General features: G+C 38.5%; 1 protein-coding gene across 1 annotated transcript in view; it reads right to left on the minus strand.

Annotated features, from left to right (window-relative positions):
* Positions 1-2,777: 2,777 nt before the first annotated feature.
* The window catches only part of LOC121360931 (mucin-5B-like), a 32,991-nt gene continuing 11,682 nt past the window's right edge, over positions 2,778-24,086 (minus strand). Inside the window, exons 15-33 of the mRNA XM_041481115.1 lie at positions 23,487-23,613; positions 22,488-22,743; positions 20,894-20,946; positions 20,372-20,472; positions 19,468-19,619; positions 18,905-19,043; positions 18,704-18,817; positions 18,009-18,188; positions 16,526-16,765; positions 15,711-15,867; positions 15,425-15,553; positions 14,950-15,076; positions 14,208-14,251; positions 10,067-12,679; positions 8,961-9,181; positions 6,151-6,273; positions 5,953-6,051; positions 5,460-5,582; positions 2,778-2,915 (exon numbers count right to left, since the gene is read on the minus strand). Of these exons, the coding sequence (XP_041337049.1) occupies positions 2,778-2,915; positions 5,460-5,582; positions 5,953-6,051; positions 6,151-6,273; positions 8,961-9,181; positions 10,067-12,679; positions 14,208-14,251; positions 14,950-15,076; positions 15,425-15,553; positions 15,711-15,867; positions 16,526-16,765; positions 18,009-18,188; positions 18,704-18,817; positions 18,905-19,043; positions 19,468-19,619; positions 20,372-20,472; positions 20,894-20,946; positions 22,488-22,743; positions 23,487-23,613 (5,136 nt within the window). The remainder of the gene's footprint in view (positions 2,916-5,459; positions 5,583-5,952; positions 6,052-6,150; positions 6,274-8,960; positions 9,182-10,066; positions 12,680-14,207; positions 14,252-14,949; positions 15,077-15,424; positions 15,554-15,710; positions 15,868-16,525; positions 16,766-18,008; positions 18,189-18,703; positions 18,818-18,904; positions 19,044-19,467; positions 19,620-20,371; positions 20,473-20,893; positions 20,947-22,487; positions 22,744-23,486; positions 23,614-24,086) is intronic.

Consider the following 24,086-nt stretch of genomic DNA (forward strand, 5'->3'; position numbering starts at 1 on the left):
ATTTGAAAGATTTGGTTTGCATAGCATCCCTTTCTAGTACTGTGATGGTAAAGGTATCTGGGGCCCTTTCTGACCTAACAGCATCACCATGTGCAGTGATGATTATTAACCAGTCTGAAGTATTACTGTTATCAAGCTAACATTTTGGGATTTACTGTCCATTCACAGTGTGCTTTTTCTCCTAATCAAGAGTTTTGGGGTTTTTTCTAACAAATGATAGTTGAGAGGAATCTTTCACAGCTGGTTTTTCTTGTGTTTATTTCCTTAAAGTATTGAGTACCTACTGTGAAATAAAACTATGTTAAAATTGTGCTTTTTTCTAGCCCTTGAATATCAGTTTCTATCCCAACTTACCTTCAAAGGTTACAGTTTGCTTTCACATTTCTCCATTTTGCTGTGAGAGATAGGAAGAGTGAAAATTAGTTTACTTTAAACAAAATGTTGGTGTTCTTGTGGCTGCTGAAGCATCCATTTAGCATTTTGTAGTTTTATTCGCTTTTTCATTTCAGTGTTAATCAGTGATGATGTGTGGGGGTATAAAGAGAAATCAGTATATTTCAAATTATTAAAACATTTCAGAACATCAGGGTGAGCAAGGCCTCTAGGAGAAATGCACATATGTGTTTTCTTAGAATAAGAAGGAAAAATGAAAACCTATATTAGCAATCTTCTTTGCAGTTTTGAGTTGTAGCCTACTGAAGACTTGAGCTTTCTCTTCTAGATCCTCTGTAAGCTTAGTCAGAAAACCAAGTTAATAAATTTTTATGCAGCAGTATATTTTAGAAGTATTTTCTTTACTATCTTGCCAAAAAGCATAATTAATTTTGTAAGATATACTTGGGTTATACTATAACTTTTGAAGGAAAATTTGCATATAGACCAGAAAAATGGATTTATGGAAAGCAAGTAGATTGAAAATTATCTGAGCTACATATGCATTTCCATGGATGAGAGAATTATAAAAGTACTACTGTTTGAAGTGTTCAAAGAGTTCACTTAGAACATGTTTTTAAAACATCTCAGTGTATGAAAAATAGACCATTTTTGTAAGTTTTAGTATATTTACCATTGAAAGAGAATGAAGGATGATTCAATTTATTTTAAAATTATCTCAAATTATAAAATAACTCCAGTGAATTACACTTTCCAGGTCTTTGGGGTCCATGTTTCTCTATGGATTACCAGGAACTTAACACTCACAGGACAATGTTTTTCTGGTTTAAATTTGTTACCTCTGTAATAGTCATCAGTTTAATGTGGAGTATTAACTTGATTTAAAATGCTTAAAGCTATTTGTAAAATTATTCTTTAAGTATTTATAAAAGAGTATGTAATGGGGGTAATGGTTACAAATTCCAGCCTGGTATGGCCAGGACACTCCTCTGTGACTACCCTACCTTCCCAGGTGCCCTTGTTTGATAGGTACAAGGCTCTGCAAGTGGAAACCAAATGATGAGGACAATGGTTCATCTCTATAGGAAGACTCACTAAGGTGAAGTTTCCCTATGCACTGTGTTGAAACTGCTTCCAGAAAGAAAGAAAGATAAGGTATTGGCATAGTTCCAGTGAGGGGAACAGAAGGTCCAATTTCCTGGCAAGCCCCACTTCATAGGGAAGTCATCTGCTTCCCTGGGGGCTGGGTTACCGATAACATGAGGAAACTTTCAGCTCTAGTACAGCCCTTGGATTATTACCCATTATTTCTTTCTCATGTAGGCAATTACGAAGTTTGCAATATGAAGGCCAAGGACAATCAGAAGAGGTTTCAGGGCCTTGGGACACCTGGTTACTATGGGATCAGGAGCATGAGTAGTGTTCTCCTTTATCCTTCCAGTTACAGGGAATGGTGAGGGAGGAAACAAGAACCAGCAGATCGATACTTGGTGGCAACAGCTGGGCACACCTGTCTCAGACAAAGATCTTTGCACGAGGGTGCCGTGCTCGCTGAAAGAGCATTAAAGTGGATTGAAGGGGAAAAGGGCTAAACCCAGGCTTGCTAGACATAAACCTGGTGGCCACACAGCAGTGTTGGACCAATGGAGTGGTAGCAAGACCCTTCACAGTGCTCTGTGATGTGTGAGTATGCTGGAGCACGTTTGAAATACATACAGTACATGCAGCATGAGGAACAAACTAAAGGAATTGGAAGTGAGCAAATAAGAGGAGTTTTTTCATCTTTGTACCTCTTATGCCAGTGGGAAGAGCTATTTGGACATGGGTGAGGGAATTTTACCTAGTTCTGGAAGAGGGCTGTATTCCCAAAGACGGCTAGACAATATACCCCTCTGAGTCAGAAAACTTCCTGATGCCATTCATTGGACTCTGTGTCATGTAAGTAATGAAGATGGGTATTGAACAGTCACCAGAACTGAAAAGTACTGAAAGTTTTATTGATCAAATAAAACAGCTTTGTTCCTGTTTTTGAGATGTGTTAGGACTATTATGTCTATAAAAAGGATATGCAATAATGCTTTCACTAGGATCAAGAAGGGCAATGTAGCTGCAATGTTTTCTTGCTTTATTTTTTAGACTCCTTAATTCTTTTTTACCTCAAATACAGGTTTTGTGGTAAAGCATGTGCTTGCATATTTCTGTAAGTTACATGTGGTATTTTGCAGTTATCTGTTTTTACTCTTCAATACTGTAACATTAAAAAAAACCCCAAACACTGCAATTTAATTGACCTTTTTTTTAATTATTTTTACAAGTAAGACATGAAAAAAGAATGTTAAAGTAGGAGCACAAGTTATTTTTGGGAAGACATGATTCCAGCTTCTCTACGGTCTCTGCTTTCTTTTTCCAGTGATCATATCCTTAGCTGAGTTGCCATTGGGAACCAAGTGATACAGCCTGTTGCAGTTGGGAGCCATATTTTCTAGATTGTTGGAATTGGGAATCAGGTGCTGCAGTGGTTTCTGAAGAGCAAGCATTCACACACTGGCAGTTTTCCACGTAGAGATAGGTATAATTTATGCTGGTTCCATTTTGGCAAGTGAGGGTCACCTCTCTCATTTGGGTGCTGAGTTCCTGGCAGCAACCACACTTGTGTTCCATCTGGTTTGCTTCAAGAGAGTACCTGTGTTCCACCAGGGGAAAAAAATGCATCTTGTTAAAAAGACACAGAAAACCCCCTCTGTGATTTTTCTTTTGCGAGTGTTTGGTTTGGTTTTGGGGGGTTTTTTTAACATCCTCTTTTCTTCCTTATCATGCACACTTATGATTTTCATTGTCTTCAATAATGAAACTGTTCTTGCTTCCATTGAATCCAATTCAGTTCAGTGGAATCATATAAACATACTAACTTTGTTGCTGTTCTGCAGAATCGTGTAGGTTGGAACAGACCTTTCAGATCATCAAGTCTAAGCATTAACCCAGCACTACCCAGTCCACCACTAAACTGTGTCTTTAAGTGCCACACCTGCATGTCTTTCACATACTTGAAGGGATGGTGACTGAACTGCTTCCCTGGGCAACCTGTTCCAATGCTTGACAACCATTTCGGTGAAGAAATATTTCCTAATATCCAGTCTAAACCCTGGTACAACTTGAAGCCATTTTGTCTCATCCTTTCACTTGTTACCTGGGAGAAGAGATCAACCCCCACCTCACTATACCCTCCTTTCAGGCAGTTGTAGAGAGTGTGAACATCTCCCCTGAGCTTCCTTTTCTCCAGGTTGAACACCTCCAACACTCCCTCAGCTGCTCTTCAAGACTTGTGCTCCAGACCCTTCCCCAGCTCTGTTGCCCTTCTCTGGACATGCTTCAGCACCTGCATGACTTTCCTTCAGTGAGAGGCCCAGAACTGGACACAGGACTCAAGGCATGGCCTCATTATGGCTGAGTACATTGTCCTGGTCCTACTGGCCACGCTATTGCTGATCCAGGCTGGGATGTTCTTGGTCGTCTTGGCCACCTGGGCTCACACTGGCTCATGTCCAGTTGCACCCAGGTCCTTTTCTATTGGGCAGCTTCCCAGCCCCTCTGCCCCAGCCTGTAGCACTGTTTGGGGCTGTTGTGACCCAAGGGCAGGACACAGCACTGAGCCTCACTGAACCTCACACAATTATTGATAAAGATATGCAACAGGACTGGCTGACACTGAGCCCCAGGAAACACCACTGGTGACCATCCCCCAGCTGGAGGTAACCACTCAACACCACCCTCTGGGTCTGGCCATCCAGGCAGTGAACAGTTTTTTATGCAGTAAACAGTTCATCTGTCCAAGCTATGAGTTCCCAGCTTCTCCAGGAAAATGCTGTGAGAAGTGCTGTCAAAAACTTTATAACTGTAGACAATATCCACAGCCTTTTCCTCATCCCCTAAGTGGCTCACCCTGTCCTAGAAGGAGATCAGGTTGGTCAAGCAGCAGCTGCCTTCCCATACCCATCTTGGCTGGGCCTGATCCCCTTTTTACCCTGTATGTACTCCGTGATCACACTCAAGATAATTAGTTCCATGTCCTTCCCTGGCACCAAGGTCAGGCTGACAGGCCTGAACCCTGGGACCTTCATGGTTAACCAGACTGCTGACAAATTACTGAAAGTGGCTTTGTGAGCACCTTTTCCAGCTCCCTCAGTACCCCTGGGTGATAAATTAACTTGACAGACCAGATAAAGGAAGCCATAGAGATGTTAAATGAATTTTTAGAACTTACATTGAGGAGCCAGGACAAGTTCCTTCACAATATGACAGCTGAACAGGTTCAGAAGACTCACAGTCAGCATGGCTGATCACAGTTTCTTTGGTGTAAGGCTTGCAGGTTTTAGCTTCATAAAAAAAGGGGAGGAGAGAAAATACACTTCAGTTCTTTAGTTCTGAATTAAAGGAATTGTAAACCAGTTTCAAAGTGCTTGATGTCTGATTACTGAGAATCTGCAGTATGTGATGGGATAGGTACTGTGTAATGTATATGGAGTTGTCAGATTATTCTTTGATTTTGGCTGTAAAGTGCATTTGGAAGATAATGCAGAGGCCTGAGTATTGCTGGTTTGATTTGTACTATTCAGTATTAGGAAAAAAAAATTGCATTTTTCTTTTGAATAAACATTGAAACACAGGATCTTAAATAGACTATGTGAAAACAGGATGAGTGAAGAATCCTTCCATTCACTCAAAGATAGTTACAGGTTGAGTATAGTGCTCTTCAGGCAGAACACATAAACACAGCATTACTTACGTTTACATATTTTGCAGCAGCCATCAGATGTAATCTCTGTTTCATCCTTTGTAAAAGAAGAAGGATTTGTATTAGTACAAATAGTACTCACCATAGGAGTCTTCAATACTTGTAGCCTCATAAGAAAATACAACGCTTTTCTTATTATTAATCATAGAGCAAGCCTAGTTTCATTCTAAAGACATTCCTGCAACTTCAGTGGAAGTGATTTGTTGTATTCTTCCTTGTCCCTCCTTGTTCATTTAAACTGAATTGAGTCAATGAAAGACTGATAAAAACTTACAGGATCACACTCTGCGGGGTCATACTCAGGGCATACTCTCTTAGTTTGGACTGCAACAAACTGATCTTCAATTTTTTCACATTTGTAGTGGCTGCACTGATCAAGTGGCAGGATCTCGTTAACCTAAAATTTTATAAGAAAAGTAGAAGTTGTTTTTTTTCATTGTGATCAGGTATGTCTGAGCTGATTAAGTTCTCACTCCTCAAAGAGTCTCAGATGCTTCTGAACTTCTTTCAAGTGGCAAAAATGAAGTTCTACAAACTGTAGCTAGCTTGAAAGTTTAAATCCTGGCTCTGAACACTTATACCATAAGTTAGAAACCATTAGCCACAAAAATCAAAAATTTGATTCTAAATAATGTTCAACTCAGAAAGCTGATACATTGTTTTTTCAGAGTAATTTCAGTATTCTATTTTTACCATTAAGGGACATGAGTTGACTCTTAGCTGTTCTACCTTGTATGGCCTAACAGATGTGAATATGCAATACTTACATTGAGCACATGAACAGTGTTGTTTCTGAGTTTGACTTTGCAAGCTACTTCAATACATTTCCCACAGCACTCTCCTTCCTCAGTCATGTATTGGTAACCCTACCCAGAAAGGCATGAAGGAGAAAGTATGTTGAATTAGTGATGGAGAATTCTAGTCTTGCTGTAGCTGACTGGGCAGCCTAGAGAACCTGAACTCACCAGCGGGCATGATGTCTCACACTGAACTGTTTCACAATGCATAATGTTTGCATTAGTCTCTGGATCCTTCTCAGAACTGCAGGTGCACTTCTTACATGAATCAATTACTACTGACTTTCCAACCTGCAAGACAGAAAAAAAAACAAAAAAACATTCAAATGACAACATTTCTATATAATATAAAGGCAGAGTTGAAAGCATTGCTGAGAACCACTAAGGTTGCTGAAACTCAAGTATGAGAGTTCTCAAATTCTCTTTGAATGTAGAGGTTTTTTGGCTTTATGCCTTGCAGGAAAGCTCATATTAAGAGGAAACTAAATGAAGCAATGTAAAAGAGAGCAGTAAATTAATTAAATTAAGATTGGTTTGTACTAATTTTTTATCAGCTTTTTAATGCTCCATTTAAGAATATTTTTTCCTCTATAAGTTATGTTCAGTGGTTGTAAAACAATTATAATTTAAAAGCAGGCATTAAAATAGGTCTTTACATATGCAGATACATAAGCAGACATCTAAATTTACATATGGATTTTAGTCTTTCTGAAATGTATCCCCAAATACTCCAGTGCTAATATTTAAATTACGAGTTAATGACCTAAGTACCAATTTTAGCAAAAGGGTTTAGGTATCAGTTAAATCAAAAATGTTAACTTTTGGGCTTATTTCAAAGAGCAATTGAGTTTGGGCTATTCATCAAATTGTCTGGTAAAGTCATTAATTACAGAAGTGAGAGGAAGCTTAAAAAGAAAGTACATCACTAAAAATGGTACACTCTTCTACTACTCGATGAGGAAGACTTCTGTGACAAATTTGACTTTGACTTTAAAATACCCAAACAATGTCCCATTAAGGGCTACAGAGAAAAACCCCCAAAAACAGGTACTGGGTAAAGAACTTTCTCAAAGACTTATTTTGGTAGAAAGGATGTACTTTTCACTTCCAGCAATATACTGCTATATCGTTCTTACCGTGTACAATGTTCCGTTAATCACACAGACATCAGGTATTGGTTCTAAAAAACAAAACAAAAAATAAATTCCAGAATAACTCAAATTGTGAGTCTTCCTGAGAAGTCAAGATGTTATCAGGTTTTGTTAGTAACACAGAGTACGGAAAAGTTGAATTCAATCCCCCTATGCGCTTAGACTTCATATGTAGTGTAGCTGAATGTTTATGTAAAGCTTTATCATTAAAATCAGCTGGAAGAGGTGGAGAGAAATGGCTTGAAACACAAGCTATGCCTGAAAAATCTCTTTTCTGCTCTTTCAAGATCTGGTTCAATTCAAATTAAATTATTTGTTTCCTCTGGGAACCCTCAGCCTCCAAGTGATAAACAAAGATGCTTCAGTTATTGATTCTTTATGACATTTCAATACATGGCTTGTACAGAAGATTGACCCTGTGGAAAAAGGTATTCCTACTAAAGGTATTCCTACCTAATGTAAATCTGACAACATGGCAGAACTCATCTATGTCTTTCACAGAACTGCTTTAAACTTGCCTGTTCCTTTGTTTTGACTTTCCTTTTTCAGGCTTAATTTATGGGTACTTTTTTCTTTTTAGTCTATTGCACAAATATACATACATAAAATATGTGTATATAAAAGTGTATGTTAATAAATTAACTAATATAACTGTAGGATTTTTTTATTTTCATGAGCATCTGGCAAGAGTGTAAGTATAATTATTACTTTTCATACACTGTCAATTCAGTTATTGATTACAATTTACTTTGTACTATTGCTTCGTGTTACTTGGTCTTGTAGTTGACTGTTAAGCTTTTTAGTGTCTTATTCTTATTTATGCATCTTAGTTTAGGTGCATGTAGGCTGATGTTAATGTGCTCCAATGTTCCATTAATAACATGAAAAAGATTCATTGATAACATTTATAATTACAGGTACAAAGATAGTTGAACTACATAGACCAGTGAATGTTCAAAATATTTTTCTGCTCTCCCACCCATTCTCTCATCAAAGTTAAATGAAAATAACATTATTTTTTTTAAACAAAGCTTCAATGCATATTTAGCCAAAAATCATTGTGTGTTCACTGAGACAGAAAAATTTAAGAAATATTTTGCTGTTATTGTGATACATTAGAACTTCCTTAGGTATTAACAGAAGTGCAAATGTAATTTACTGGAGTGCTATTTATACATGTATTTTTAATACTTACGGCATTCAAATGCAGGACAACATGGGTCTTTTTGTGGTAGTACAGCCATGGAAACAAATCCTAGGTCACAAGTTGTTTGCTGAGCTGTTTGGCATGGGAGTGGCTGGCATTGCACAGTAGCAGTGAGAGAGTCACAGACACACATCTGGCATTCATTTATCCACTCCTCTCCAGGCTGAAAATATGTAAATTATTTATTTTTAAATGCTCCTTCATCCTAGTTGTTTAGTTTTAACCTAAGATATACTCTCAAGATTAGTAGAAAATTCAGATTGGAGTTGTTTTAGCACATCATTTAAGAACAGATATGCTAAGAATAAGCACAAAATTTTCTTCTGCATAAAAAGAATGGTATTTTACATTTCACAGCTAGTCTACTTATGTCTATGAAATGTAAATGACTTTCACTAAAACCAAAAGTCTTGGCCGTGGTCTTAGTGAGCTTTTCCACCAAGAGATTACTTCAAAGTCTGGTAATGCCAGGTTAAATAATTGTGTGCTCTCAGGTCATTTGTTACACGACCAACTTTGTTATTGAGCTACATAGAGGTTGATTTCAATTGGCTGTTAAAGGACAGAAATTGGTCCGGTTTTGCAACAGTGGTGTATTAGAAAGTAGGGAGGGGAACCACCTTTCGTGCAGGATTGACATCAGTGCAGTTTCTTTCTACTGAAGTTGTGGTAGTTGTTGCAGTGGTTGGTGAGGCAGCTTGTGATGTAGTTGAGGGGGCGACTGAAGGAGCAGGAGTTGTCAGAGGACATGGCCCGTAGAAGGGCTCAATCTCACATTCTTTGCTGCAAAGTGCATAAAAATTACAGCCAGCTCTGTCTGTTCTGTTGTATACCACTTCCCCTGCAGATGAAAATTGAAAGAGAAATTACAAGAATGAAAACACATAAGGAGAAAAAACAAGAAAATATTGTAAAAATATTAAGTGTATTCATGTATAAAATGTTCTATGTTTAGATGATTTTGAGTTGTTACATTTAATTAAATAGAGTCTTAGGAGTTCATATGGCTTATGAAATTTTTTATAATTGTAAAATCAGACACTTACCAGGAGAAAATAAAGTTTCAAACACATGACAAAAGCATGGAGGTATTTTGCTGGATGTAACAGATGTGCTGGTGGAAGAACTGAAGGTTGCAGGAGTCCTTGTTGTAACAAGACTTGATTGTGTTGTACCAGTTGAAGCTGCTGTTGAATACAAGTAATAATTTACTTTGCAGGTACAGAATTTTGATTGAATAATTTTAACATCTTCAAGAAGTCTATTCAACATTCTGGCAAACCAAGTGAACATGTTTCTTGCATTCAAATATTTGACCTAGTGGAGATTATGGAAATTTTTTCATTGCACATTGAATAACATCTGACCTTTGGCAAATCTGACGAGATTTACCTCTAAAGTTTTGAAAAGTTTCAACTTTTTAAGGAAGTATTAATACTAGGAAGTTAACTAAGCTGAAACATAAATACTAGCAAAAAAGGGGGAGAATGATTTAAAATTTGTTTATGCGTTTTAACAAATATAAATGGTCATAGGTTAATATAATCACAGACTGGTTTAGGGAAAGAAGCCACAAAATTCAGATATTAATGTTGGTCTAAAGAAAATGATGCTTGTCAAATTTTAAAAAGTAGACAAGGACATACCAGGACTGACAGTGGTGTTGAAGAAAACTGTTAGAGGGGTATTTTCTACAGTAGGACAAAAGAATGTTTTAAGAATTTACCTGTAGTACTTCTGGACTGAGAAAGAGTGGTAGTGAACACAGCGGAGGGGCCAGAAGTGGTTGTTAATCTTATTGCAGGTGAAGTGGAGGCAGTGCTAGTGGTGGTAGTGATGATGGTTGTGCCCTCACTAGCTGAGGCGGTACTGCTGGGGCCAGCTGTGGTGCCTGTGGTGGTTCTTATTTTAACATCGGAGGGTGTTGTGGGAGATGAAGCCTGGGTTGCCACAGTGGAGGTTTCTCCTGGAGCAGAGGTGGCAGAAGCTCTTGTGGTACTTCTTTCAGTAGTCCTGGAGGTGCTGGCAGTGCTTGTGGCTGGTGTGGGCACTCTTGTTGGGATGACGATGGTTGTACCTTCAGTCTGAGGCGGAGAGGTGCTGGTGGTGGTAGTGATGATGGTTGTGCCCTCTCTGGCTGAGGCTGTGGTGCTGGGGCCAGCCGTGGTGCCTGTGGTGGTTCTTATTTTAACTTCAGAGGGTGTTGTGGGAGATGTTGTAGCCTGGGTTGCCACAGTGGAAGTTTCTCCTGGAGCAGAGGTGGCAGAGCTTGTTGTGGTGCTTCCTGCTGTGGTTCTGGAGGTGCTGGCAGTGCTGGTGGCAGGGGTAGGCACTGTTGTTGTGGGTGGGGTGATGGTGGTTGTACCTTCAGTCTGAGGCAGAGAGGTGCTGGTGGTGGTAGCGGTCATGGTTGTGCGCTCTCTGGCTGAGACTGTGGTGCTGGGGCCAGCCGTGGTGCCTGTGGTGGTTTGTATTTTCATAGGCTCTGTGTATCTTGGGGTGACGATGGTGGTTCCTTCTGTTGAGTGGGTACTTGTTGTTCCTACAGTGGTTGTTATTTCTTGCTGTGGAAGTGTGGCGGCAGCAGTTGGTGTTGCTGCAGGTTTTGTTGCTACATTGGTCGTTTCTGCTGGGAAATATGTTGTCGAGGTGCTTACAGTGGTTCCTGGGGTTGGTACTGTTGTCTGGCAGTGTTTTCGTTCACAGCACAGCACTGAGACCTCATAGTCGAAGCAGGTGGGGTACTTAATAGTCTGATCCTTATTTCTGCACACAAGCCCCCTGTCAAGACTGCAGTCAAATTTCTGTTCCATTATTTTCACAATTGTGTCAGAGTAGTCTTTAGCTCGGCACTTGATGTCTTGAGGCTTGGCACACAACTCATAACCAGCAGCTCGGATGTTTTCAAATGTCTCTAAATCTCCATTTTCGCTGCCTGGTGTAGGGGAGTCCACATTAAACCACTGTGTCCAGGCACAGCTCTCCACCACGCAGTTGTCTGTGGTATTGGAGATGCGGATAGTAGTGGTGCCTGGCATGGTCACTGTTGTTGTGGGTGGGGTGATGGTGGTTGTGCCTTCGGTCTGAGGGGGAGAGGTGCTGGTGGTGGTAGTGATGATGGTTGTGCCCTCTCTGGCTGAGACCGTGGTGCTGGGACCCGCCGTGGTGCCTGTGGTGGTTCTTATTTTAACTTCAGAGGGTGTTGTGGGAGATGTTGTAGCCTGTGTTGCCACAGTGGAGGTTTCTCCTGGAGCAGAGGTGGCAGAAACTCTTGTACTTCTTTCGGTAGTCCTGGAGGTGCTGGCAGTGCTTGTGGCTGGTGTGGGCACTCTTGTTGGGATGACGATGGTTGTACCTTCAGTCTGAGGCGGAGAGGTGCTGGTGGTGGTAGTGATGATGGTTGTGCCCTCTCTGGCTGAGGCTGTGGTGCTGGGGCCAGCCGTGGTGCCTGTGGTGGTTCTTAATTTTGTTTCAGGGGTGGAGGCAGTAATTGTTGATGTTGTTTGAATAGCAACAGTGGTTAATACAGTTTGAAGAGTTTCTTCTGTAGATGTACTGGTGCTTTCCCTGGTGGTTGTGGTGATGCTGGCACTGGTGGTAGCTTGCGTTGGCACTCTTGGTCTGGGTGTCGTGACAGTGGTGCCTTGTGTTGGCAGGGCAGTAGTACTGGAGATTATTGTGGTGCCCGGTGTTGTTTGTAGTGTTGATTCAGGGAGCGTGGAGATGGTATTGGGTGGTGATGGAGCTTGGGTTACCACAGTGGAGGTTTCTGCTGCAGTAGTTGTGGTTTGGTACCCTCTTGTTGAGAATTGTGATGTTGTTGCTGTTACTGATGTTTCGGTTTGAGTCGTCGTTCTTTCTCGGTCTCTCATTGGTGTTGTAGTTACTTCACTTTCTTGTTTTTGTGTTGTTGGTATTATTGTTGTCTGTACTGTAAATGGTGTTGATTCTACAGCAGTAGTTGTGAATTCGCTTGTGGTTGTGGGTGTTGTAGTTTGTGCTTCTGAACATGGTATGTATCTGCAGCATGATATTCTGATTTCATAATTATAGCACTGCTTAGATTCTTGGTCCTGGTTATTGCATATTAATCCTCTGCTTTGACTACACTCTACAGTTTGGTTAAGGTTGGTAATTTCAGTATCTGGGTGTTCTTTGGCTCTGCATTGAATATCGCTTGGGTTTGTACACACACTGTATCCTTTATCCTTGAGATTTTGATATGTTTCATAATCTCCACTGTCCTCTTTGTTTTCAGGCTGAGTGGTATCATACCATTCTGACCACACACAGACATTTTTCACACATACAGTTGTCACTGGTGTTGCAGTTGTCATTTCTGTAATTTAAAAAAGGAAACATAAGTCTTGTCTGTTCTTAATAAAGAGAGTTCCAGGAAGAAATTATTAATCTTCCATACACTTTTTGTTGTAAATAATTTTTTAATATTAGGTAATATTTTAATTTTAATGAACTTGCTTTGGCAGTCTCAAATTTCATTTCTAAAGTAGGTTTTGACTTTTTGCCTGTCTTATTATTGTAGAGGTAGTTTCTTTGACATCTGTACCTAAATATAGGTAATCTGATATCCTTTGCACAGTATGTCACTGCTTAGATAATAGATCACACAATTGCTTTGGTATAAGTAGAGGAGGTTTTATTCTCCTTGGTATTATCTCTGTATTTATTTACACTTAACTGCATAACCACGCAGATTTTAAAATATTTTGACCAGTTAATGACTTTTCTATTTAGTTCAATATTACCACACGTAACATATTTATAAATATAAAATATGTACTTAACATATATGTATTTTATATATAGTACTTTATAATAGAGAATACAGATATACTATATATGAAATATATAATCTAATAGGTATTTTCCATGTATTTTAATAAGACTTCATATTCCTGGCACTATGAAGATAACCATGTGGAATAGATACTACTTTCTCAATATGAAGGTTATTTAATAGAAGACTTAAATTTGAATATTTAGTTCTTGCTGTAGTATAATTTTGTGGTTATGTTTCTCACAATTACTCAGAATTTGGTCATTGTAATAAATTAACTGCAGGAATAATACAGCAGTGTACTCCAGATGTAGAAGGAAACTGTTGATTTGGGTACTAAACACAATTATGAAAGGTTCCAAAGAATGGTTATAAATAGTTTAAACATTCCCTCAAACTAAATTTCTTATGTGCTCACTAATTTTAGAAATGGCAGCAACTGTCTTTCATGTTTTCAGAAGCTGGTCTAGAACTGCTGGAGTTTTTTGCAAGGAAATGAGAAGATTCTCCAGGATGCAGTGATTAATAAACTCTATTAATTTTCCCCCTGGGATCACCATGATAAAACAGAGGAGACTGAGTTTGTAAGAAATGCTGTATTCATTTCTACATCCTTAACTATTCTTTTTCAACTAAAGCTGCCAGGTGAACTGGCAGCTCCAGTGGAAGTCAATAGTTTCAAGTAAAATTATATCCTGTTAACTGATGAAAAGGTTCTGCCTTTCAGGTAATTTTTACTTACAGATATTTTTGAGTAATTTTAAAGATTATTCATGCATACCTGAAGCAGTAGTTGTGGGCTGACTTGTGGAAAATGTAAATGGGGTTGTTGTAAAAATGCCACATTTAAAGATGTTTCTGCTTATCGTTCCATTGACATCGCATGTTGCACTGAAACACCATCCAGTTCCATCTGTGGTGTTGTAGATGAGTTCACCATATTTATAGCTATTCCCTTCATAAATGCAGTTGCAGGCTGTAATTCAGAAGTTTATTGTCAGCTCATGCATCTGTGTAAAGATAGCATCCAATACTTCTTTTTCTAAATAATTTTTCTTAACTATCTTACCTTTATCATCAAACTTGCACTGTAAACCTTCTGATGTGCACTCACTGAAACAGAAAGCATAAAAACCCATATATTTTGTGATTGTGATGTAATATTATTAGTCATCTTTCTGACAGATACTGGCATCAAAAGGCAAGGCACTTTGTGTTTATTCCTAGAGTATTCTGTTCATTTTGGCTCCTTTTTGGCCATTATTTTCCAAAATCTTCCTTTATATTAAACCCAAACTTACAAATAGAAGTGAAGTGAAATATTATGCTAAGTTACAGGTAGAAGTCTCAAGGAAGACTTTCCTTTTTTCCTTCATAACACTTCCCTTGCATTTGCAATGTTTTTGTACTAAAATAGAAGGCTAAAAGTGTAAGTCTAAATGCTCAAATGATGCAAGTATGTTACAAAATCCTTGGAAGCAGGCCACTAATAAATATCTTCACTCATGGCACAACATTTTTCCTGCCACAGGAATGTGAAATAAAGATAGCCTAGTCATAAAGGACTTCTTGTTCTTGATGTATCTTAATGCTGAGGATTTACAATATAATTGGGAACAAATTCATTAAAACATAAAATCACATAAAACCTTCTTATTAATGTAGTAGGAAAACTAGCATTAGATCATAAGGCATTATTTCATCACAGGTATCATGAGCTGATCCTGCATGTAACAGGAACATACAACTTCCCCCTGGAGTTTTGATCTTTTTTCCCTTGTATATGATGACGTTGGTGTGTTAAGTCTTACCATATATTACACTCATCCCGCTTATATATCTTTCCATCTTCATCATCATAACAGTCACAGAGACTAACACACTTCATCTGATCCTCATGGAAATATGGCTTGTCTGGTGGGCAGTTAGGGTAGCAGCCTGAAGGTGGAAAAGGTAAGAATGAGATACAGTGAGCAAAGGTTTTATTTGCGCCAAATGCATTTGCAGGTCTTGTTTTTAATAGTCATCATGTTTTTACTTTATGTTTTGCAATAGCTCTAGGAAGAAATGCAGAGTTACTAGCATCAGCAGAGCCCATCCATAAGAACTTATCCTAGAGATCATCTTACTGCAGTTTCCATACTCTGCCTCCATTCACGTGCATGTAATGATATTAGAGAAAATTCAATTGTGCAAATGCAGCTGATGGAGGAAATATACTTCATCAAAGACAATTTAAAACATGGCAATATGTACCCTCTAGGAGGTACTTGCAGCTATTTTTACCTTCTAAACCTGGCAGGTCATTGAGGCATTTTCCACTTGGGTTCTTACAGGTCTTCATACAGGAAGCACCACAAGGCTTATAGTGCCATTCGCATTCTCCTTGCTGATTGTAGTAATCACAGAACAGTGCTAAGGAGAAACAGATAGTTGAACATATTCAGGGAAAGACAAAAAAAGAGCCAACAGCTTAAGCATGAAAAATTGACACAGTGAGATATTAATGCACATATGTAAGATACTGTACACTTAGCTACACTTTAGGGAGTGTTTATGACACAAAACTTACGACAAATTGTTGGGCTTCTCCAGGCTACGCATACACCAACTTCACTGCATGCTTGAGCATAGGCAGCTACTGCTGTGCAAAAGCAATCACAGTCTCCTCCAGTGTCACAGGCACAAGCATCTGTCACACATGCTTGGTAATATTTTGCTGGTTCAACCTGTTATTAAACAGAAATATAATACTATGCATCCTGCCTTCTAAGTGATTTCTTACCTTTGCTAGAGTAGTTTTCTTACAATTGTAGTATCCCAGAGGAAAGGCCTACATTGGTAATTTCTTTTTCTTTTGTTAGACACTGTAAGACACCTGATGTGATGCCAAATGATACATCCAAATAATGTATTGACAGATTTTTAGAAACCTAGACTTGTATCCTGGTGTAAGATTAGATTAATTAAAAAAAAAAAAAATTAGGCAACTGCACAGTTACCTGACAACATTTGTTATGTATTTAGTGTCAGGTAAACGCTATGCTGATACTTCATTCCTGTGTTATTATTATTTCATTGAGCTTGCCTTCTCTGCCTGGTATATGAGAATTGTTATTCAAGTCAGGTTGCAAGGAAATGCTTATAATTATGAAATTATTATTATTACTTTGTAGTTATTTTTCTTTTTTAAATGTCTTTTTATTTCTTACAAGTAGGAACTATAAATCTATTCCATTGAGGGTGATTCAGACTGGAGTTTTCCTGGCACAATTTGAAGTGAAACATATTAATAAACGAAGCATGCATGTTAAAACCTTTGAGAATAGCACCTTCAACAACCCACAGACTTAGTTTTCCCACAGTACATGTCTGCCCTGGTAATACCTGAGAGTGACAGGCAGCAAAGACATTGCTGTTGATGATGCTACACTGCTTCTCTGACCAGGATTTCCGATAAGGGTTGGTAGAACATGGGTCCTTGACACTGGAAGCATCAGGGCATGTAGAGGATACTTTCCAGCTGTTTCCAAACTCTAGGACATTCTCTACTACAGATTGACTCCTCGTAGTAAAGTCATTGACGCTGTTGCCATCATAATTTCCACAGAGACCACAGACCTGGCCCTGCAAAAGGATGTAAATAAAAGAATAATAGATGTGAGAAAACTTGAAACAAAATCTGAGACTGAAAGAATACTTGAAGTCCATCTCTTAGAATGGTGGCATTCCATTCTATCAGTCCTAAACATCTTCATACTCTGGGATAGAGGAACAGAATATGACCACTAAGGCTAGAAGGATACTGTTCTTAACTTTTTTCTTTTAAATATGAACAATAAAACCAACTTTGTCATCATAAACCTTCTGTCTTTGAGGTAGATTTTTAACAAGGAAGTGAGGACTCACTCAGCTGATTAAAAGTTTCATTTAAGCCCGGTTTTATACAATAGCTATACATATAAAAACAACCTTCCAGCTATTAAGTATTACCACTTCAGACACCTAATCTATTAATTGAGTCTTTACCATTAAGTCTGCTCACAGGTATATAAAGAAATTACATTTTCCTTGTGCATCCAGAAATATCCCTCATTCTGAATGTATGGATCTGTACAACTGTGAGAGGCTGCAATACATGCTTTTTCTATGAAACTAAGGTGCACACTTTCCATATCACTTCTGTTTTTAAAAAATGCTGGTAAGTGATGCAGGGAAAGAACCTATGGTACTGAAAGAAGTTGGTTCTAAATTATGATTAGTTTAAATACCTAATTTAAATGTCATTATGGTATGCATTAAGATAGAAATTTCTGTATTTACTACAGTTTTTTGTGCTTATATATCATAATCTAAGAGAAGGAGTATGACAATTTGAATTAATTTTCCTTAGCATCTGTGTAGTTATATGCTTGACAAATACATGGTGGCATAAAAGAGGCTTTTACTCATTATACACTCCTTGTTCTTGAAGTGTGGTAATTTGTGTATCAATAACTGGAAACAATGGATTATTTTCAAGATCAAGCCTATTCAGCTGATTTATACACAGGTAGTTATGTAATTTTAATAAGTCTGATAACCTGTAACAAGGTTTCGTTTGTAATTTCAACAAAGTCAAGTCCAAAATAGTGTTTTGCCAACTGAAGTTCTGTCAGGCCAAATAGGCACTGGAAGCTGCCTTCCAAGCTCAGAATGGCAGCAGTATGATGACAAGGCTTCCTGAGGTACCAGTGGAATGGAAAGCAATGTGGGATGAATGGCAGGAATGCTAGAGACATCACTATGTGGGATCCTGGCAGGGTCTCAACAAGATTCACACCCAGTCAAACCTGGACAGTAAATTGCCATTGAACTGCTAGTTCCGCACCTTGAAATCAGGGCTGAGCTTGATGAAGATGCTGGTTTTCTTGTCCCACATGAGGATCAGTCCACTTTTGGTCTCAATTACCAGGTACATCCCCATATAGCGGACTGTGTATGGCACCTCGTCATTCTGTCCCCTCTTTACGACACTGACACGCTCTTCACTAAGGATCAGCTCATAGCTCTGAAACAGGAGGAAAAGGTAAGGAGAAATGAGCTCAGTAGCTGCAGCAGTGCTCTCAAACATGTTTTTCTGCTTTTAAGAGTACTATGAATAGTTTAGATCATGAAAACAAATAATCTAAATGCAATAAATCAAAGCAATATAATTAAAATCTCAGGTTCCTGGAAGTGTGGTAACAGATATTTTGAATGGCGTATGTTTAAAAAGTGTCTTTTGACTGTCATGGAGGAGCTACATTGCATACAATAAAAGAATCTTCTGACACAATAGGCTAAATTTCTGCCTTTAGACCTTTACTTTTCCCAAGGATGATGTAAGATAGTGTGGGAAGTTGAAAACATAGAAAGGTAGGAAGATCTACCAAATATTTCACTTGAACCTGATGTAAACTTAATTTAATAGTTGAATTGCTTTTTAAAATATTTTCCAAATTCTTTGAAGCAGTAGAAATCTAGGCTTCTCCTCAGCCTTAGCAGGTACAAAACAAAACTGCTCTGTATGCAAAACCTTCTTACCTCTAAGAAAACTTTGATAGACTTTGAGCAAGTTGTCCCAGTGTTGCCACAGGGAACATTTTCAGTGGCAACTCTGAAGGTTCCATTGACTGTGCCACTTTTCCCACAGTGGTCCTGGATAGAGAATAACATTTAAAGATATATTATTTTTACAGATAGGATCAAGATTACCTCTCATTTGCTACTGCTAGCTATCAGTACCTGGACTAGTGTGTATTCACAGTTTCCATTGAAGCTGAACCTTTTGTCATCAAAGGTATTATAATGACCATCTCCATAAACAGCACAAGTGCCCAGACATTGATCTTTGGTACATTCCCACTTCCTATTCTTGCATACACTAGAAAAAAAAAAATTAAATATTTTAATAACAAAACAACTTACTCTTTTGTGTAGACATATCTGAACAATCAATATTTGTTTGGCAACCCATCCCTGCCAAATGCTATATTTTTTCTGGGAATAAAACACTCTTTTACATTTTTAATGTAAAGAACTAAAGAAAATTCTGTTCTGCTGCCTGAATACCTTAACTGCAAAACTAGGTACTTAATGAACCCTGTAGTCCTAAAGGTTTCCTCCCATTCTCTGCTTTGGCCATCTGACAGATATCAGAAGGCAACCTTCTCATACTGTGTAATCCAAAACGAAAAGATCTAAAATCCATCAACTGATAAGATTTGCAATCCAAATCTTTTACTATAAAAGGTCTTTAGAAAGGCAAATGATGGCATCAGGAATGCTACTTCTGCAGATATACTTACCAGGTGTTACAGTCGAAGTTGATCTTTTCCCCAGGCTGATACATGGCTTCATTGTGAATACATGGACATTCCTCTTCAGGAATACAACCACCTTTTCCATCTAACACAAGCCCATCTGGGCATATGCAGCCAGATGTACATTGTGAGCTATACTGGAAAAGATAAAAGAAAAACATAATTTTAGAGTGAAATGATCACATTAGAAAAAGGAAGAATAATTTTCATTAAAGGTGCCTTATATGGTCTTATTGCTGCCCAACTTAAATAGGAGAGAACTATAAAGTAATTAAAGGGTAACGGAACAAAAAAGTTATTAGCCATAGATTTAATAAAATATAAATCTGTCAAAGAAAAATGTTACCAATCCTGATTGTTCTGCTGGAACCTGTGGAATTTAAAACACATTGGATCTGCACTTTGTAGTGGGTGTTTTGTGACTGAATGAACTTCTTTTAAAAGAAAGACAAGTAATATTTTTTTCAGTTTAGCTGAGTTGTATTGAAATCTATCTCATATGGTACTTACTCATGAAATGGCATGTGGCTACCAAGAACTTTAGTGGAGTAACATGATTAGATGCAGTATGGTATGAGAAAGAATCATTTCTCCTAGCCAATTTTTAGCTTTTCCTAAAGAAGGCAAATAAGCAGTAGAGCTCTAGATTTTTCACTACTAGTTACTGTTACCTGCAGAAGCTGAAGAAAGGTAGACACTAATCTTAAGAATTAATTTGGATATTTCTTATTATATTTTGATCCAAGGGTTCCATTGTTTTAGGGCTTCTGCTACAAGAATAATGTATCTGTGTTGTAGGTTTGGAGTAGATCCAACAGATAATGACTTCAGCAACAAGAGCACAGACAAAACCTGGAAGCACCGTTTCGTTGGGCCATGAAACACTTACACACTGCATATCCAGAGTCTGGCAACTTTTTTGACACTCTGCTCCTGTTGTTCCTGCTGTGTTGTTTTGACAGTCAAAGTAGACCATGGGAGATTCACAGACTAGAGGAAGGAAAAAAGTTGCACAGGGTTTATTCCACAGCTGTAGCTGTTTAAAGCGCCTATAAGTTCTTTGGAAATTCCCTATTTCAGTTAGTAGAGTTTGTTGTCCCTATTCAACCTGCTGATTAGATTTACTACATAGTACTGGATTAAAAAAAAAAAAAAAACAAACCAAACAACAAAAAAACAACAACAAAAAAAAAAACCAAAAAACAAAAACCCACAAAATAGAATAAAAAGTCTTTATGTAAAAAGAGGTTTTATGATTAATCTAGTTCACTCCTGCCTTCTATGATAATTGTAGCACTATGATTAAGTGAGAAATGCTTCTATTAAAAATCCATTAAGAAGAATCAATTCTATGAACTATTCTGTACAAGACCTGGTAAAGATAAAAAAGTAAGTGGAAGATTATTTTTACCTGAAGTTGGATTTGGTGCTCCAATGCAATTCAGTCTTCCCTGGACACAAGTGCTGTGAGAGAGGGCAAAACAATCTATTTTATTATCTCCTCTCAAACCAAATATTGAGATTGAGAGCTACTTATCCCTTGTCAAGTTTCAGAATTTTCAAAGGAATTCCAAAAACCTGTTTTGCAGTCTCAGGAAAGAACGTGTCTCAATACCACTACATGTGCTGCTTTCATATGATTCCATTGTTGCTTAGCAGGAAAATTCATAGGTTGTAATGCGTATATGCCATTGCTTGTTACTTAAGATTCTCATAAGATGTCCTCTTGTTGTTGTAATTTTATACTTGAAAGATTATAGAATTAAATAAAAAATGCACCAAAGTACAACTGCCCTATCAATCTAGAAATATTACAGAATCATAGAAAACTTTAGGATGGAAAAGAACCTTAAGATCCTCGAATCCAACCATTAACCCAGCACTGCCAAGTCCACCATTACACTATGTCCCTAAGTGCCATATCTCTATGGTTTTTAAATACTTGCAGGAATAGTGACTCAACCAGTTCCCTGGGAAATCTGTTCCAGTGCTTGACAACCACTTCAGTACAGAAATTTTTCTTAACATCCAATCAAAACATCCCCCAGTGCAACTTGAGACCATTTCCTTCCATCCTGCCACTTGGGAAAAGAGGCTGACCACAACCTCCTTTTAGTTAGTTTTAGAGAATGTGAGTGTCTTCAGTGAGCCTCCTTTTCTCCAGGTTAAACAACCCCAGGTGCTTCAGCTGCTCCCCATAATACCTGTGCTCCAGACCACCTCTGCTGCCCTTCTCTAAACATACCCCAGCATCAAAATGCCTTTCCTGTAGTGAGAGGCTAAAAACTGAACAAAGGATTTGAGGTGTGGCCTCACCAAGACCAAGTACAGGGGGACAATCACTTCCCTAATGTCAAAGGTTTTACAGAAGTCCAGGCAGATAACATCCACAGCCTTTCCCTCATCCACTAACCAGGTCACATTGTCATAAAAGGAGATCAGGTTGGTCAAGCAGCAGCTGCCTTTCCCAAACCCATGTTGGCTGGGCCTGATCCCGTTTGCCCTGTATGTGCCACTCAAGACAATTTGCTCTGTGTCCTTCCCTGGCACCAAGGTCAAGCTGACAGTTCACCAGATCCTTCTTCTGGCCCACACTGCAAATGGGCATCACATTTGCTGACCTCCAGTCAACCAGGACCTGCAAGGTTAACCAGACTGCTGACACATGATTGAAAGTGCCTCTGTGAACACTTCCACCAGCTCCCTCAGTGCCCTTGGCTGGACCCCATCTGGGCCCATAGAGCTGTGTGCATATAAATGGTGTAACAGGTCATTAACCATTTCACTTTTCATTGTAGTGGCTCCATTCTGTTCTCTGTCCCCATCCTGCAACTCAGAGGAATATGTACCATTTGTAAAAGTTGAAAATAAAGTTAAAAGAACTTGAAGTTGAAGAAATTGAAAATAGAGCATTCTTTTGAAATTCAGGGTGAAACCATCCTACACATTCCAGACTTCAATGAGAAAATACACATTGTTTGAATGTTTTAAAAAAGATTACTTACCATACACGCCCACTTTCATGGACCACTTCTCCAAATGGTACAGGAGATCCTTTGTAGTAGCAGGGGCATTCATTAGCAGGCACACATTTGCCACTCTCATCCATGTAGGTTCCATTTACACAGGTGCAGCCATCAACTGGGACAAACTTGATGTTGCATGTGACATCAGGCTCACTCAGAGAGCGGCAGGTGGGTTGACAGGAAGAGATGGTATAGCTGTAGCTCAGGGATTTGGGACATGAGGTGGTGTATTTTGCTGGAGAGAGGAAAATAAAATAGATTGTTAATTCCAGACGGTAAATTCTCATGTGAAAAAAGAAAAATCAGAGGCAGTAGAAATAACATGTAAACATACGCCTCTGCTTATGTTGCATATTTCATGTAAATGTATTTCTGAATAATTTCAGAGTTTGATCTGAAAAGCTATTGCACATGTGGAGTAAAAGATGCATGCAAAGAAGAAAAGATTTTTTTCAAATGGAAGTTCAGAAGGAAACCTCCATTTGGTGCTGCCATTCATTGCCAAGATGCCTAAACTTCTTGAGGAATGTGACAAGATGTCTTCCTGAATGTCATCTGCTATGCTGAAAACAGACATACTGGGTAAGCAGAACCCAGCATGCAGCTTCATAGACATGAATTTGCAAGTGTTCTGTTTGACATTATTAGTACTGTTATTCTAATACAACACATTATCTCTGCAATAACTTGTGATACTGGTAAAGCTGTAGTGAAACTCTTTAAGTTGCACAGAAACAGGTGGAGGCACTTCCATAAAAACAGTCCCTTTCATAATCAAACCACATCTCCCTTCTATTCATATTCACTCTTGCCAGCAATGGATTGATTTTAAGGGGACAGCAGAGAATTACTCCAGGAGTGCACTTAACAAAATGCCGTCCTCATCATTTACTGATTTGTCTAGAAATAAGTAGAAAATAATCTCTGATCAGCATTTTTTACTGATGTGTGTTCTTAGGAAATGTGGAGAGTACTTACTGCAGACATCAGTCCTCCATCCCTGCAGCTGGATTCCTTTTTCAGCACAAGCTCTCACATAGGCAGACAGAGCTGCACACAGACAGTCCTCACTATTTTCACAGTTACAGGTGTCAAACATGCAGTTCTAAGAATGGAGAAAAAAATAAGGTCCCAGTGCTGGTAATATTGTCATTGCTGGTAATATTTTAAAAAAACAGTGAACTTTATCTTTCAAGTCTTAATCTTTCTTCAGATATGCTCACTCATAGACAACAGTAAGACAGCTTCATCACTTTCTAGTCTTTGTCTAAGGTTCCTGGCAGGGGAAAATGCAGGTAATGAAAATTCAGTCAATTACTGCAGTTATAATTAGGAAATAGTGGTCTTAAAGTTTGTTATACATTTTGCAGCTTCTTGGTCCTCTGAACCTTTTCAGCGGATATGCTGCACAAGGGCATCCAAAGCTCTTTCACAACGTGCAGTCCAGACACCCCGTTTCACCAGTGTCAACACCAGGGTGACTCCTAGTGAGAAAAGTGGTTTGCAAGGCGTTGATAGCAGAGTGATGGTAATTAGGTAATGGGCTTTCTGTTCCAAGCAGTCATTAATGAGATGCCA

Source organism: Pyrgilauda ruficollis, unplaced genomic scaffold (genome assembly GCF_017590135.1).
Source record: "Pyrgilauda ruficollis isolate IOZ18807 unplaced genomic scaffold, ASM1759013v1 scaffold55, whole genome shotgun sequence".
NCBI lineage: Eukaryota > Metazoa > Chordata > Aves > Passeriformes > Passeridae > Pyrgilauda > Pyrgilauda ruficollis.